The following is an 18,409-nucleotide window of genomic DNA, read 5'->3' as shown; positions in this document are numbered from 1 at the left end:
AGTTTGGGCCCAGATCACTTAGGGCCAAATAAACTGTGACAAAGACAGCAGATTTTGGTTTAAGTGTGATGGAAAGCCTTTGAAAGGTTTTGAGCACGTGGGCAACATGATTACCAATTTAGGTGATCACTCTGCCTGCTGCAAAGAGTGTAGACTAGAATGAGTCAGAGGAGAAGCTGTGAAACCTGTTAAGAGGGTATTGAGATAGTCCAGGGACTTAGGTGATGGTGGCTTGACATAGTTATTTAAATGTCTTTCCATATGTTTATGTATAGCAAATTGAGAGGCTTTCAGAAATCATTTCTCTCCTGTTATGCTGATCTTCAGTAGATATATTTATACCATAAATAGACTTGTGTTTTGTAGAACTACATTATTTAACACTGAAAGGAAAAGAGAGAAAGAAAATGAGAAACATTTCACTGCTCTGTGGAGGCTCACAGATAAGGTAGAATAGTTTAAGAGATTATTATGGGTACCCTGAATGCGGCCCCTGCATTTCTTTTTTCTTTTCAAAGGTGTCTCTATTTATTTATTTATTTATTTATTGGCTGTGTTGGGTCTTCGTTGCTGTGCGAAGGCTTTCTCTAGTTGTGGCAAGGAGGGGCTACTCTTCATTGCGGTGTGTGGACTTCTCATTGCGGTGGCTTCTCTTGTTGTGGAGCATGGGCTCTAGGCACGCGGACTTCAGTTGTTGTGGCATGCGGGCTCAGTAGTTGTGGCTCGCGGGCTCTAGAGCGCAGGCTCAGTAGTTGTGGCTCACGGGCTTAGTTGCTCCGTGGCATGTGGGATCTTCCTGGACCAGGGCTCGAAACTGTGTCCCCTGCATTGGCAGGCAGATTCTTAACCACTGCGCTACCAGGGAAGTCCCGACCCCTGCATTTCTTAAGGAGAGAAAAGTGATATGTGCCCCCTTTCCCTCCCTTTTGTGGGCTTCAAGTTAAGACAAGTGCCTTTTGATAAATCTGGCCCCTTTTCCACAAAGTACTACTCTTGCAGTTTGCAGTGAAACATCTTGGAATATCTTTATCATCATCATAATTATACCTCAGTGAAGATAGGAGTTTTTAAAATAATTCTTTAAATATTAATTATTCCAGGGAAATTGAGGAATGAAATATATACATACTTTCTCTTGGCACTGATTCCAAAGAGCCAAATTCATAAGCACACCATTTACAGTGTTTTGATTTTGTAACTGTGTTCATTATTTAATCAAATAGAGTTGCTAACAAATAGGGACTGTAGTCGTGTATCAATAAATCCCTGTCACTCAAAGGAGAATGTTCAAGGCTCAAGTTCCTATGGGTTCTCTTTTCATTTTTTTCTTAAACTTTATTCACTTCTTCGATGCTTTAACATCATCTTTTTCTTAAATCTCATCTTTCTTTTTCTCATGCTTTTTTCCCCATTCTTCTGGAATGTTGCCTCAAATAATTTTGTTCATATGGAATGTGTGGAGAGTTTGTTTCTTTCCCTCTCACTGTTATCATGTAGCTGCTGGCTTCTTGGAATCTGGTGGAGCCAGTATTAGAGGGATACTACGGAAGTCTCTGCTCAGACTGAATCTCCGTGCCCACCTTTACACTTCCCTGCATACTCTCAGCCACATTTTTTGGTACTCTCAGACTTAGCCAGATTTTCTGGTGTTCTTTTTCCTTTGTACACTGCTTGTTTTGATTTTGATTTTCTTTTGTTTGTGTTTTTGGTTTTTAGGTTGGGGTGATTTTTCTTTGTGTGTTTGTCTGAGCGCCGGAAATTTGGGGGATTTTCTCTTTATTATTGATATTCTGAAATTTCACAGGAATTTTTAGCCTTGGCTTATGTGAAAATTGTCTATTTTTTGTTCTGTAAGATCCTCATATATTTTTTCTTTATTTTTTCCTTCCAATGTGTCTCTGCTCCTGGAACTCATACAAGTGGCCTTTCTTAGCAGTTGGGTAGATTTACTTCAACAGTTTAATTGAATGAGAAGATTGGCAGTGTGCTGTGAGCACGTAGGTGTCTTATATCAACAGTCATGTCATGTCTCTTCCAAATCAAGGAGCCCAGAGGCAGTCTTGGAATCTCCAGAACCCAGGAGTGGTTGAGTACTATGTGTATTTTACTCCTTGGCATAACTCTTCAGCCCTCTGGGTTCAGTGTGATCTGCTGGTACTCTCCTTTGCTTCTCTTGGGACCTACCACCCACAGTTAGATGCATCCGAAGCTGTGATTCTCTTTCTTGGCCTGAGGGCTAAAGTGGTAGGTGGCAGGCCCTTATGCCCTATACTAATGGAGTTAGGAATGGTCTCTCTCTGCTGTACTGGTTTAATTAATTACCCTGATGTTATTTTTTGTATTTATTGACTCTGAATTTAGTCAGAGGGGCTGCTAAACTGGGGCTACTGTGATTTTTCTATATGTGCAGTCTTACCTGTTTTCAATCTTCCAGGATTTCTTTAAACTTTCTGGTTTGCTACTTGATCCATTTCTTGTTTTCTAGGCCTCTTATGGATTTTTCTTGTTTAAAATATCTCTTTTCTCATTTCAAAGGCACTTTGGAAAGCAAAAGACTTTTATTATTCAGTCTGCTGTTTTGAACCAGTACCTTTTACTTGATTTTTTAAAGTATTAATGTATATTATTGGCCCAGCTATTGTCTAATTACCTCTAATTTTTTTCTTGGGGAAAAAACCCCAAGTCATTTATCTTCTTTTGAGGCTTTTCTTTTTCTATTTGTGAATTTTTCTTTTTACTTGAATATAAGTTTTTAAAATTGGACTTACATTGTTTGATGGTTAAGTGAAATTCATGGAAATAACACTAATTAAACATCCTTCTGTGGCTCTATAAATCAAATAGATTATTACACATAATTAAAGTTTATAGTTTATGGTAAATATGTTTCTTCTCTTAAGACTGTAGAATGATATATTTTCCTGGTTGTTTGGAGGGCTTTTATGTTTCAAGTGATTGATTAAATTAGCTAATGAAGACTTTAACTTGGTTCGTTTCACATCTTCTTTAATAATATATAGCACTACAGCATTCAATGTTAATTTTAGAAGGAAAATTATTTTGATTTTTGTTTATATATATATACTTTATAAATAAAATAATACAAAATAATAATTTGTAAGGTTCAGGGTGTGTTTCCAATAGACAGCAGAATAAATCCCACTATTACTGTTCTTGGAAATTCTATTAGAAAAATCTAACCATCTACTCCATCTGTTTGATGATATAGTTGTTCCTTATTGTAATCACATTTTTTTTTAATTTAAACATTTCCTTGACCCACCAGTGTTGTCAGAAAATAGTTCTGCATTGTCTATGTCTATATATCCTAATATAATGTAGTATTGGTGTATTACTTGTAAGCTTCAAAGGGCTTACAATTTCTTTTTAAAATTATGTAATGTAAAACCTAAATTCCATATGAGTTTAGGAGGCATGATTTTTTCTGAAGTAGCATGAGCAGTTTTTTTTCGTTGTTTTCTCTGTCTGCCTTTCTGTATATAGCCCCCAAATATTAAATGTCTATCCTCAAAAATGATATAGTTCCCTTAGAAAGATTGTGATGATTGTATATTTACTTGTAAGCTTATTTGTAAACAGGTCAATGTTTTAGGGTATGAGCCTCATCCAGATGCTAGACTTTAAGTAACTTTTTCTTAGTCTCCTTTTCTACCTGGAAAAAACAAAGTAAAAAATTTGCATAGATATAATGGCTACTTTTAAGGTTAATGAGCTTTGTGAATATAGTGGAAATGACAGTTCATGAAACATCATCAATTTATGTTTATTATGCTGAAAATTTGGAGCTCACAAAGGTAGATACTCATAAATATTAGGGAGTAAGGTATGCATCTAGTAAAAATTTTGATCACCTGAGAGAAACCTTCAAACCAGCTGTTCTTCCTCTGTTAAGTTTTCTATTCCTTTATCTATATTCCCCTATATATCTCTTATTCCTTTATATATTCCCCTGTGTGTGTGTGCTTGTGTATATATACATAATTTGTCCACATTAGTATGTGTACTTAAACAATTTGATTCCCTTCCTCCCCTCACAATTTGGAGGAGGGGGTTGTTTTTTGTTTTCTTACTAGATTGTTAATTACTTGAAATTTGGAATAGTACATCATATTCCTCACAGTACTGGTACATTGATAGATTAGCATCTATGTGATAAAGGGCAGAACTTCACTTGTCTCATTTGAAAAGTTCTGGCACATAGTAGGTGCTAATGTATTTGTTGAATGAGTTAATTGCCAGGGAATTATTACCAATGGAAATTTATGACAAGCTGTTCAAAGAGAATAGCTTACACAAATGACCAGATCTGGCTCCTTAGGACTCATTTCTTAAGCTCTGATAATTTACTTGGTTTCCTTTTAGTCCTTTTTTTTAAAAAAAAATTGTATATGTAACTGTGTTTATTGTTGAAAATTTAGAAAGTAAAAATAAACATGGAGAAAATAATTATTCATAATTCTACCACCCCAAAATAACATTTTGGTGTATATACTTTCAGATTTTGTTTTATGCAAGCATACACTTATTTGTTTTTCCTTAGAAAAATATAGGTTCACGTTTTAGAAACATGCACGCATTCAATCATGTGTGAATTTTTTTCCTTCTAAAAGTTGAGTTCATGCATCCTGTTTTCTCTAAGAGCTCCTGAAGAGTTGTCTCTCTTTGCTGTCTCCCATTCCTTTCCTCCTGTTCTCTGTTTTTTTTTTTTAATTTATTTTTGTCTGCGTTGGGTCTTTGTTGCTGCGCACGGGCTTTCTCTAGTTGTGGTGAGCAGGGGCTACTCTTCGTTGTGGTGCGCGGGCTTCTCATTGCTGTGGCTTCTCTTGTTGCGGAGCACAGGCTCTAGGTGCATGGGCTTCAGTAGTTGTGGCTCGTGGGCTCTAGAGCGCAGGCTCAGTAGTTGTGGCGGGCGAGCTTAGTTGTTCCACGGCATGTGGGATCTTCCCGGACCAGGGCTCGAACCCGTGTCCCCTGCATTAGCAGGTGGATTCTTAACCACTGCGCCACCAAGGAAACCCTCTCCTGTTCTCTCTTAAACTCACTCTAATCAAACCTTCACTTCCAGTACCTTCACTAGACTTAGATTTACCAAAGGGTAAATCCAGCCGTCAGTCCTCAGTTCTCATCTTACTTGACCTATCAGAAGCACTTCAAACTATTTTTCACTTCCTCACTTTTGGCATCTGCTTTTCCTCCTCCTGCACCGCTAGGCCGTCACAGTTTCCTTCACTGATTCCTCTCCATCTCTGTGCCACTAAATGTTGCAGTTTCTAGGGCTCAGTCTTTGGACTTCTTATCTACACTCCCCCTCTAGGTGACCTCATTTAGTCTCACACCTTTAAATACCCTCTGTGTACTCATGACTCCCAGATGTTATCTCCAGGTCAGACTTTTCCTCCACTTATATAGACATTTGAAACTTAATATAACCAAAACCAATCTCCTGATGTGTGTTACCCACAAGAAACAAATAACCACTCCTTCTCTAAGTCATTAATGGCAATTTAGGCCAGAAACCTTGCAGTTATTTGCAGAGTGAGACAAAGTTTAGCAACCTGGTAGTTTATTAGAGAATGCTTTTAGGGTCAACAGCTCCAGAAGGCAAGAGGAGGAAGAAGAATGGAGGGATAATTTAAGCTGCACTGCAGTCTTAGTAAAAGGCCTGAGGCAGCCAGCCGCCGCCACCCCACCCCCCCCACCCCGCCCGGGAGCTCTGACGCTCAGGTGACTCATCGTGATTATCCCGATTTGGGGCAAGAGGCCATGAAGCTAAGTGACATCACCTGGGAGGTAAATATAGCTAAGAAGTCCAAGGACTGAGCCCTGGAGAACTACAGTGTTTATACTCTGACGTCAGCCAGTCATCAGCTAGAGACCCTCCTGCGAAGGGAGCGTGAGATTGACATTCTTCAGCCAAGGCAATTGCTGGAGTTTGACAGCTGAGTGCTGTCTGCCAGCAGCTGCCCCAGTGTCTGAGGAGTAAGTGCCTCAGCTCCGAAGGGGGATCTGTGCAGTGTATAGCAGCATTTACTGCATCATCTTTAGTTCCCTGCTTTTTCTCATATCCCATATTCAATCCAAACAAATGTTATTTCTGCTTTCAAAATACATACAAAATCTGACAGCTCTCACCTCCTCCTCTACTATCACATTGGTGCATACCAGCATCATCTCTTGCCTAGATTACTGTTATGTCGTCCTAACTGGTCTCCTGCCTGCACTCTGCACCTGTCTTCTCCACACAGCAGTTAGAGTAATTCTTCTAAAGCCAAGTCAGATCTGTTACCCCAGTGCTCTGGTTCTCCTGCCACTGAGAATAAAATCCTAAATCATTTCCATTGCTTCCAAGGCCCTCCACAATCTGGCGCCAGTTATCTCTCTGCTACTTCTCTCCTCCTTGCTCAGGCCTCTCCAGCCACGTTGACCTTTCAGTCTAGTCTTCCGGTCTCTTGGCCTCCGTGTCTAATATCCTGATGGTCCTCCCCACCTTGTCAGTTTCTCCTCTTTCTCAGTCAGCCAGTCTAGTAGGTTAAAAAGATGTCTGTCATCTCTACAGTAAGTGACTTGGTCAAGGTTATCCAGTGAGAAAATTACCGTAGAGCTTAGATAAAGTTCAAGCCTTTTGCTTCTACTGACCTGTTTTATTCCTTCAGTGTAGTGTTTATCTTGGTCATAATTTCTTGTAGAGGATTATTGTTTAGTGCTCTCCCTCCCCACCTCCCACAATTCCAAGTTGACTTCTGGAAAATACATTACTCTTATTGCAGCTGTGTGATGGGATTGAGGTCATGCCACCTCATACGTGGAACTAATTATTTCTTGCTCTTTCTTTCCTGTATAGAGCTTTTCATCCTACTATAAAGGAGGATTTGAACAAAAAATGAGTAGGCGAGAAGCGAGTCTTATTTTAGGTGTAAGGTAGGTGTGCTGCATATGTATTATTTTGTTCTGTGGCTAAGTTTGTCTTGAAAAAGGAGAAAATGTGACAATAAAGTTATCCTTATACTTTAAATTATGAATAGGAGGCAGAGGAGAAAATATCAAATTTTTACATTTTAAAACCTCAAATCTAAGAGATTATCCTACCACCCCTAAAAAAAATCAGGCATATTTGTGATGTGCCTTTATTTCTTAACAAGGAGCTACTGTATTTGAATACTAAAGTTCCAATGCAATTATCAAAATAACCTTTATTGTGACAATGAATTCTTTCTGGATTCAGTTTTCTAATTTGATATGTATCATATTTTCAATTATAACATGGGATCTGTTTCACAGTTCTTTCCTTGTTCCACAATTTGACATCTAGCATATTTCGTTATACTTGTTTTACCTTAGTATCTATTTATTGTCTAACTTTGGACAGTTTGGAGAAAGTTAATGATATTATGTGATTGCTGTATATCATTTAACACTTAAAGTTAATAATACATCCCCTACCATAGATTTACCAGTATCTCTATTTGTTTACCTTATGTTCCCTTAGAGCTCACTCAAATTTTTATGGGGGTTGGTTACAATATGTTACCTACAACACATCTTATGGTGACTTAGTCAACATAATTAAGGAGAATAGATCATAAAGTCCTATATCAACAGAATTTTTTAATCTCTTTTAGATTAGCAGATATTTAAGGCCAAACATTTTGTAATTTCTTACGACCAATCAAGAAAAAACAAAAAGGTGGGTAGGGGAGGAACAGCTCAATTTAGCTTGGTGCTTCATTTAAATATAAGAAGAGATGGGGGCTTCCGTGGCGCAGTGGTTAACAGTCTGCCTGCCAATGCAGGGGACACGGGTTCGCGCCCTGGTCCAGGAAAATCCCACATGCCGTGGAGCAACTAAGCCCGTGCGCCACAACTACTGAGCCTGCGCTCTAGAGCCCGCGAGCCACAAGTACTGAGCCCGCGAGCCACAACTACTGAAGTCCATTCCCCTAGAGCCCATGCTCTGCAACAAGAGAAGCCACTGCAACGGGAAGCCCATGCACCGCCATGAAGAGTAGCCTCTGCTCGCTGCAACTAGAGAAAGCCCATGTGCAGCAATGAAGACCCAATGCAGCCATAAATAAATAAATAAATAAAATAAATTTATTAAAAAAATAAAAAATAAAAAAAAAAGAAGAGATGGGCGCTCTCACTGAGAATACAAAAAAAAGAAATGATTTTAAGCAGGGGAACCAAACTAGGAAATTAGCTATATTTCTAACTATTCTTTGCTTTAATATTATTCAGAGTGGCATTGTTATTTTCCTTGGGCCCCCATATCATCCCATTCATAGTGTTGAAATGTGAATATGATGCACATTATTAAACCAAACACAAAAGGTTTTGAGGGTATCATTTAATATCATCCAAGGTACTCCTGTTTTTAGGAAAGATAATTAGGAGTTGACTTAAGATACATAGTTATAAAGTTTTATCCCATTGAGCTGGAAGCTGTACAAAATTTCACAAGGAAAATTGAGTGGCTAACAGCACAGACTCTGATATCAAGTGAATCTGGGTACAAATACCAATTTTACCACCTGTTAGGTGCGGGACTTCAGTCTCATCATTTGTAAAATAGAGAAAATATTAGTTTCTACTGCACAGGGTTGCTGCGAAGATGAACACATATGAAGTTTTAGCATAAACGTAGAACTTGGTAACTAAATAAATATTAGCTAAGCAGACAGATCCTCATCCTGATTCTGTTGCTGAGGCATTTATTGTTAGCTTTTCTGCCCTTCAGCTTCTTAAGTTTTGATTTGGAATTAATAATATCTGCCTTGTCAGAATTTATAATGACATGAGTGATACCTTTTTATCAAAGTGCCTACCAAATAACAGGTGCTGAATAAATGTTGGCACCGCTCTATTCCCATCTCTATCATGAATGCAGAAGCTAAATATTTGCCCTTAACACATTAAGTAGAAAGGTGGAACTTATTTGCTTTCCTCTAGCCCTTTTTTTCAGTCAGGCAGTGTTGATTTTGAGGAGATTCTTTAAGGTGTGAATACATTGCTGTGGTTCCATTTTCTGTGATAAGTGAATCCAAATGATTTAGACTACATAACAAGTAGGTAAAGACAAAATGGAGCTGACTCTGTTGATACTCTATTTAAAAACAAAGAAACCCCTATGTTACTAGATGACTATGTTACTAGATGACTCTGTATAGTCTTACATATTGCGTAAGCCTGAAATATTTTACTGAGCTGCCCAGGAAAACTTAATATACCTGATATATTCTGAAATTATGCACACATTTGTGATTTTCAGACTTTCTAAAAACTTCTGTGGAACTCTGTTTAAATGTTATTCAATAGACTGATAGTAGAAAAAGATGAGACCAAAACTGCTCCATTTGCTACAGGATCAGGGAGCACTACTCTGTTCTACACACCGCACTCACCTACTCCCAGTCAGATGCATTCCAGGGAGCAGCTGGAAATCCCTGATCTAGGCAAAATGATATTTAAAGTTATGTTTTCAATTTGTGGTGGAATTATCTATGCTGGAGATATATCAGAGCTACATTTAATTTTTAATGCTTTGTTTAAGAACTAGGATTCTCTCATCTTGCTTAATCTTTACAAGACCAGTATCAAGGAGCTTATCTCCTATATTTTCTTCTAGTAGTTTTAAGGTGTTAACATCTAAGTCTTTAATCCATTTTGAGTTAATTTTGGTGTGTGGTATAAGATAAAGGTCCAGTTTTATTCCTTTGCATATGACTGTTCAGATTTTCTGTTCCCAATAAACACTATTTATTGAAGAGACTATCCTTTCCCTCACTGTATATTCTCTATTCCTTTGTTGTAAATTAATTGACCGTATATGTATGGGTTTATTTCTAGGCTCTGTTCTGTACCATTAATCTATGTGTCTTTTTATGCCAATACCATACTGTTTGATTACTAGAGCATTTGTAATATAGTGATAGATTGAAATCAGGAAGTTTGATGCCTCCAGCTTTGTTCTTCTTTCCCAAGATTCCTTTGGTTATTCAGGATCTTTTGTGGTTGGTTCCATACAAATTTTAGGAATTTTTGTTCTATTTCTGTGAAAAATGCCTTTGGAATTTTGATATAAGTTGCATTGAATCTGTATAGTGCTTTGGATAGTACGGACATTTTTTAAAAATTACTTCTTCCAATCCATGAGCACAGAATATCTTTCTATTTATTTGTGTCTTCAGTTTCTTTCATCAGTGTCTTCTGGTTTTCAGTGTACAGGTCTTTCACCTCCTTGGTTAAATTTATTCTTTGGTATTTTATTGTTTTTGATGCAATTTTAAATGGGATTGTTTTCTTGATTTTCTGATATCTTGTTATTAGTATATAGAAACACAATAAATTATTATACATTGATTTTATAGCCTGCAACTTTACTGAATTTGTTGATTAGTTCTAAAGTTTTTTGGTGTAGTCTTTAGGGTTTTTTATATGTAATATCATGTCATCTGCAAATAATGACAGTTTTACTTCCTTCTTTCTCATTTGGATGCCTTTTATTTCTTTTTCTTGACTAATTGCTCTGACTAGGACTTCCAATGCTATGTTGAATAAAGGTGGTGAGAGTGGGCAACTTTGTCTTGTTTCTGATCTTAGAGGAAAAGCTTTCAGCTTTTCATCATTGAGTATAATGTTAGCTGTAGGCTTTTCATATATGGTCTTTATTATGTTGAGGTTCGTTCCCTCTATACCTACCTTGTCAAGAGTTTTTATCATTAATGGATATTGAATTTTGTCAAATGCTTCTTCTACATCTTTTGAAATGACTATGTGATTTTTATCCTTCGTTTTGTTACTGTGGTATATCACATTGATTGACTTTCAGATGTTGAACCATCCTTGCATTCCTGGAATAAATCCCACTTAATCATGGCATATGATCCTTTTAATGTATTGTTGAATTCGATTTGGTAATATTTGTTGAGAATTTTTGCATTTGTGATCATCAGGGATATTGGCCTGTATTTTTCTTTTCTTGTAGTGTCCTTGCCTGGTTTTGGTATCAGGGTAATGCTAGCCTCATTAAAATGAGTTTGGAAGTGTTTCCTCCTCTTGCATTTTTTGTAAGAGTTTAAGGATTGGTGTTAATTATTCTTTAAATGTTTGGTAGAATTTAGTGAAGACATCTGGTCCTGGACTTTTCTTTGTTGGAAGTTTTTTGATTGCTGATTCAGTCTCATTAGTAGTAACTGGTCTGTTCATATTTTCTAAGATTCAGTCTTGGTAGATGCTTTGTTTCTAGGAATTTATCCATTTATTTCTCCTAGGGTGTCCAATTTGTTATTGTATAGTACAGTTCACAGTAGTCTCTTATCCTTTGTATTTCTGTGTTATCAGTTGTAATCTCTCCTTTTTCATTTCTGATTTTACTTGAGTCCTCTGTTTTCTTCGTGATCTAGCTAGTGGTTTGTCTGTTTTGTATATATTCTCAAAAAACTAGCTCTTCGTTTCATTGATTTTTGGTTTTTTGGTCTTTTTAGTCTCTATTTCATTTATTTTCACTGTAATCTTTATTTTCCTTCTACTAATTTTGGGCTTAGTTTGTTCTTCTTTTTATACTTCCCTGAGGTGTAAAGTTAGGTTGTTTATCCAAGTTCTTTTTTTCCCCCCTGAATGTAGGCTTTTATTACTGTAAACTTTCCTCTTAGAAATGCTTTGGCTGCATCCCATAAGTTTTGGTAGGTTGTTCATTTGTCTCAAGATATTTTTTTATTTCTCTTTTGACTTGCTTTTTGACTTAAGACTTATTTATTTTATTTATAGAAGAATGTTTATATGCTTATGTAGCAATTGATAGTGTATTTTAACATGTTTGATAATCTGTTATTTAACCCCAGGAGATTAGAAGTAGCAAGTAACTGGCAAGTAACAGCTAGAGACTAGAACACTGGCAGAACTGAGGATTGACAACTGGCAGCAAGGAAGGCAGTGTTCAAAACAGACAGAAGAACTTAAATGGGTAGCATTTTATGACCACTTAGTATAAAGGCAAGCAAACCTCTGCAGACCTTGAGAGTTTCTTTGCACTTAATTGATACTCATGATAATGCTTTTTGAGTCATTCAAAATATGCTAGATTAGATTATTTATACCCCATTTTTTAAAAAATAGGAAATGTAATACATTTTCATAAGCATTCTTTATGTTCATGATAATAACTACTATTCTTTGAATACTAACTGTACGCCAGGCCATGCTCATCCTTTTGCTTATATAATCTAATTTGTCCTTAAAATAATCCTAGGAGTTATGCTTATGAGAAAATTTTGCTTGTGAGAAAATTATAACTCAGAGAGTTCAAGTAAGCAAGACAAAGTGTTTTTTTTGTTTGTTTTTGCCGCACCACATGGCATGTGGGATCTTGGTTTCCCCACCAGGGATCGAACCCACGTCCCCTGAAGAGGAAGTACGGAGTCTTAACCACTGGACCACCAGGGAAGTCCCAAGACAAAATTTTATAGATTATGAGTGATGGATTTAAACCTGTGTCTGAATATCTCTAAAAGTTCCTGCTTTTAGCCCCTACAGTGTGGTTCATCCATATAGATTATTTTGAGTTTCACAGCAACCACTGTGTACTTTGAGTCAGCTACTGTTATTTCCATTTGAGGCCCAGAAAAGCAGCTTAGATAAGCTAGTATTAATATTAAGTAGAAACACCAGGATTTTGTTATTATTAGTGTTAATTTTTTTCCTTACCTGGAAAATGTACTAGAGAGAAGGAGTTCCAGTACTGGATAAATTAGGTTTTGCAGGAATAATTTTAGGTTTATTTAACTTTCTCCTTTAATTTTTGTTTAGAGCATAGGCTCTAACAGCCAAGCTTTTCCCATAGGTTTCTCACAAAGCTAAATAAATTATGAGCTATGAAGCGTTTTGAGATGTTCTGTTGAAAGATAATAATAGTAAAAGCTAACTATTATGGAACATTTGCTACACACCAGGCACTGCTGTAGCACTTTGTTGGCATCAACTAATTTAATCCTTGTAATTGCTCTATGAGGACTATGTTGTTCCTAGCCCTGTTTTACAATGAAGAAACCAAAGCTCAGAGAGGGTAAAAAATTTGACGAAGGCTACCCCATCTTTTCATGGCAGTGCTGGGATTAAAATCCTGAAGTCTGGTAGCCCTAGAGTTCAAATACCTGTTTGTTACATTATATGTACTGCCTTCCCCTCAAAGAGCTTGAAGCATAAACTTTCAAACTCACAGTAATAGTCTACAGGCTATGATTCTCCTATCCTATATATTGTGTATATGTTTTTTTAATTGAGAATAAGGACTGAAGGAAAGCACATGCAGCATTGAATATGATTTATTTTGATGGTTGGTAGAATGAAGTGACAAACTGTAATTTCATATTTATCCACAAGATGGTGAAATTCTCATTAGTTTTTAATTTCTTAAAACTCATATAAACCATTAATTTATAATCTGCATTTGACACTATTTGTTACAAGCACTTTAATTTCTTTTTAGCCCATCTGCCGGCAAGGCCAAGATTAGAGCAGCTCACAGGAGAATCATGATTTTGAATCACCCAGATAAAGGTAGGTAAAATTCCTGTTTTTCACAATATGTGGATCAGAATATGCTCTGAATTCCTTTCAGTTTACTTAAGCTCATTATAAATGATATATAGCTGAAATGGAAATTTATGTGTCACACGTGTTGTGATTTTTCTTATAAATAAATGAGCCTTTAGATTGGAGTTCAGTGACCCACCGAAGTGATGCATTTATAGTTATCAGTTTTGGAAAACTTAGTTAGCGATTTCTATATATGAGTATCTAACCCCTGTTTGAGGCTCCTAACATTTTTTAATCTTTTTAAAAAATATTTATTTATTTTACTTATTTATTTTCTTTATTTTTTTGGCTGCGTCAGGTCTTAGTTGTGGCATGCAGGGTCTTTTGTTGTGGCGCGCAGGATCTTCTTTGGGGCACGCGGGCTTCTTTCTAGTTGTCGCATTTGGGCTCCAGGGCACGTGGGCTCTGTAGTTGTGGCGCACGGGCTCTCTGTCGAGGCGCATGAGCTCAGTAGCTGTGGTGTGTGGGCTTAGTTGCCCCACAACATGTGGGATCTTAGTTCCCCGACCAGGGATTGAACCCACGTCCCCTGCATTGGAAGGCGGATTCTTTACCACTGGACCACCAGGGAAGTCCCGAGGCTCCTAGCATTTTGATGGAGAAAGAAAAAACATGAGTTGTGGACACTTTGACTGTATTAACTGATTTGGGCATCATGAATTACATTTGTTTAACCTTACACATAAAAGTACAAGACTTAGAGGATATTCTCTAAATCTCTTAATGTAGTATGTCACAGATGATCCTGAATTTCTTAATTTTATTCTGGAAGGCTCTGAGGCTGAGCTATTTTTTTTTTAACTGGCCAGGTTTTAAATGTAAATTTATCTTACAGAAAGACAATTATTATAACTTTAACTACCCTACAGCTGCTTGAGAGAGAAAGCCCGTATGTTTTTTACTGTTCCTGCTCTAAAATAACAGATGGCAGAAGGTTACACTGTATTTCAGAAGTCAGAAGTGGGGGAGTAGGGGACAGAGAGTGAAGGGTTTCTTGGGTTCTTACAGACTTTCAGTTTTCTAATTATTTTGAAAAAAATTAAAAACAAATTTTGATTTCTACCCATCCTGACTCCAAAATCAGGCATTCTTTTTCAGCTTTCTCACTTAATTACTTACTATAAAAATTCTTTTCACTAAATATCATCTCCTTTGGTTTTTGCACTTGCTATTGTTTAGTGTGAATAAACAAGAGAATAAACTTTGAAAAGAGGTTTTGCTTAAAATTTCTGAACAGCTTCAGCAGTTACTAAAAGATTCATTCAACTAATTTACTTTGCATTGTGGGCTTTCAGAGTAATTGACTCAGAAAGAAATGTGTTTAAGTGATTCTGATGAACCTAGGGGCAGGACAGGAATAAAGACACAGACATAGAGAATGGACTTGAGGACATGGGGAGGGGGAAGGGTAAGCTGGGACGAAGTGAGAGAGTGGCACTGACATATATACACTACCAAATGTAAAATAGATAGCTAGTGGGAAGCAGCCGCATAGCACAGGGAGATCAGCTCGGTGCTTTGTGACCACCTAGGGGGGTGGGATAGGGAGGGTGGGAGGGACATGAGGGAGGAGATATGGGGACATTGTAGAGCAATTATACTCCAATAAAGATATTAAAGAAAGGAAGGGAGGGAGGGAGGGAATAAAGATATTAAAGAAAGGGAGGGAGGGAGGGAGGAAGGGAGGGAGGAGTTTATCAAGTGTATGCCCTTCTCTCATTGACTGCAGTGGGATCAAGCACTCATGTATTTCAGATGATTGACAAGTTGTTGATTGTGTCTACTGGCAAGGAAGTGAGCTCTAAAATGTGTCTAAAAGAATATATATTTTTAGATACCTTTAGTAAAATATAGAAAATGTTTATATATGTTATGAGCCAGTAGTGTTTAAAGAATTACTTGATTTATTCTGAGATTGTATATTTATCAGAATTGGGGTTGTTGGCTGCCCATAGTGTACTTACTAGTATCCTCTAGTCTGGCCTTGCATTGGTGGCAGAGTGGGAGGGAATGGATCTGGAAGTAGGAGCCAGCATTCTTCATCTTCTGCCTTCTAGCTAGCAGCATGGCCTTGAACACTCCCCTAACCTCTCCAAATGTCAATGTTATCATATGCAAAATGAAAGGATTTATTTCTAAAGCTTTTTTTGGATATATGATATAATGTAATACTTTTATATACCTATTCAGTTAATTAAGAACCCGTACCTTGTATTTCTATTCGGATCACATTTTTAACCTAAGAAAGATGCTTTTAATCAACAGTTGTCAACAACAAATGTGACAACTGTAGACATCTTGTCCATATAATTACTCATTCACCCAAAATTTTATAATTTTTGGAGTTTCAAAGAATTCATAGACTTCTTAAAACCCATCCATATAATGAGTTAACCCATCTTAACTCATAGTTAAGAACTCGTGCTCTAGTACAAGTATGATGATTTAAGGAATATTGCAACTACTTGAGGGAAAAAAATTCATGTTTGATGGAGTTGGGAGATGATAGCTCATAAATCTGGAAATTATCTCTTGAGAAGGAAGGTTGTTTTGTTTTGCTTCATTTTTAATGGGAAGAAGATAATGGATTTTGTTGTTGTTATTTATTTTCACAATGGTTTATATTTTCTGATTTCTAACTCTACAGTAGTTATATTTAGATAAGGGTATTCCTCACCTGGTACAGTCTGTCTCTATAAGAAGATAATAGATTTTAAATGAAAATGTCTGTCCTTGCAGAGAAAAAGCCAGGAATATTTGGGGAAGTATGAGAACGGGCAACTTTCAATTTTGCCTGCTCTTTTTACAGTTCTTTACCTGTTTGCTTGGCCAGGTCACCACTGAGTGTTATTTATAGGTGGTTGCAAACACTTGACTCCTCCAGCCAGTGCTTCTGAAATTCGTGCATATTCTTTCTCTCACCACCTCACCCCCGCGTGACTTTTCTCTTGGTTTTGCTACCAGCTGGTAAAACAAAGCGAGAACTTCAAATGTGTGATCAACGATAACTTGTTACACATTTCATTATTAGCTTGTGCAAAGAAAGTGACACCAGAAAATTAGATGTGGGAAATGACTGGAAATAAATTTTTTGTAACCAGTTTTAAATGAGCATTCAGATGTGCTTTGGTAAAAAGTAAATTTTGCCTTTTCTTTTAGTGAGATAAAAGGTTAATGCAGTAAAAATGTCTCAGCTCTTTGATCTAATGCTTTTAGAATATCTTGTAGCTTATACTTTTTTAAATTACTGGAGAAAACGATTAGTTGTTATGAAGTCAGTAGTTTGATATTAATGCCTAACGAAAATAGGAAGACAGACTAGGTAAATTTGAAAAACTATAGAACCTCAGAGATCTCTCATAGACTGTCTAATCCAGTGCTTCTCAAAGTGTAGTTTGCCTGTTCATACCAGGCCAGTTTGTTACCTGTGTGCAACAAATCAAAAACTGAAATCAAAAGTAATCATTCAGAAATCTTTATAGCCATTTGACATTGCTATGACATCCAAGAAAATTTTTTAAAAAGTGCTTCACCATAGTTTGAGGACACTGATCTAATCAATGCTGCCTACTAAATCTTTCTGCTCCATCCTGGGAAAAATGCCCTGTTAGCTTTCCTTAAAGATATTTAGTGACGGAGAGCTTCCTGCTTTGCAAAGCAGTGCACTGATAGGCAGCGGTAACTACTAAAAAGTTCTTCCTTACACTTAGCTGAAATCTGCCTGCCGCAGCACATTCTCAGTCTTTTTTCCATGTATGTCCCCTTTCAATAAACATAATGCTTTCTCTTCTTTAATAGTATTTAAATCAAAATTAAATTAAATATTGGGATTAAAAACAAGTCAAAGTAATTTATACTGTTGAATGGGTTTTCCTTAATTACCCTTATTGTAAAAGAAGCCAAATTTGACATGAAGCCCTGGTAATAATATATTACAACTTGTTACAATATATTGCATTTAAAAGATGTATTTCAAACATTTAGAAAAAGGAAGATATGATCACTAAGAGTCAACATGGAATCACTAAGAAAAAGTGATGCCTAATTAGCTCAATTTCCTTTTTTGATAGATGTACTAGACTATTATTTGTTTTAGAGGGCTCATCTTTCATTTCCCTTCATTTCAACATTTTAATTAGATTTAAGACTTTGTATAAGATAATTTTGTTTTCTCACATATTAATTTTCCTTGATAAGTGGTGAGATATTTAAAAGTAAAGAACATGGCTTATTTATCTTTAGAACCTATGTGTTTGACATTTAATAAATTCTGATTTTTTTCATGAGTGAATGAATAAGCAAATCAATAAAAAGAAGGCATACAAATTAAATGTACAGATAAAATAGTGTTGTGAAAATGAATATATAATGATCATATCAAAATTTTAAAAGACTTATTAGCTTGATGTGAAATGACCTGAAACTATTATTCATTCAGAAATTATTTATTCAACTTCTACAAGGTGTCAGAACATTGTGCTAATAAATCTTGGGATTTAAACTGTAAAACAGGGCAGGGCTTCCCTGGTGGCGCAGTGGTTAAGAATCTGTCTGCCAATGCAGGGGTCATGGGTTCGAGCCCTGGCTCGGGAAGATCCCACATGCCGTGGAGCAACTAAGCCCGTGTGCCACAACTACTGAGCCTACGCTCTAGAGCCCGTGAGCCACAACTACTGAGCCTGTGTGCCACAACTACTGAAGCCCACACGCCTAGAGCCCGTGCTCCTCAACAAGAGAAGACACTGCAATGAGAAGCCTGCACACCGCAATGAAGACCCAATGCAGCCAAAAATAAATA

The 18,409-nt window shown here is 36.8% G+C and overlaps 1 protein-coding gene across 2 annotated transcripts in view; it reads left to right on the top strand.

Annotated features, from left to right (window-relative positions):
• The window catches only part of DNAJC15 (DnaJ heat shock protein family (Hsp40) member C15), a 69,742-nt gene that overhangs the window by 35,949 nt on the left and 15,384 nt on the right, over positions 1–18,409 (top strand). For both annotated transcript variants that reach the window (XM_059902754.1, XM_059902755.1), the window contains exons 4-5: positions 6,863–6,939; positions 13,502–13,572. In XM_059902754.1, coding sequence (XP_059758737.1) covers positions 6,863–6,939; positions 13,502–13,572 — 148 coding nt within the window. The remainder of the gene's footprint in view (positions 1–6,862; positions 6,940–13,501; positions 13,573–18,409) is intronic.

Source organism: Balaenoptera ricei, chromosome 18, assembly GCF_028023285.1.
Source record: "Balaenoptera ricei isolate mBalRic1 chromosome 18, mBalRic1.hap2, whole genome shotgun sequence".
NCBI classification, from domain to species: domain Eukaryota; kingdom Metazoa; phylum Chordata; class Mammalia; order Artiodactyla; family Balaenopteridae; genus Balaenoptera; species Balaenoptera ricei.
Note: the sequence above shows the minus strand (reverse complement) of the source record. Positions and strands in the feature narration are given on the sequence as shown.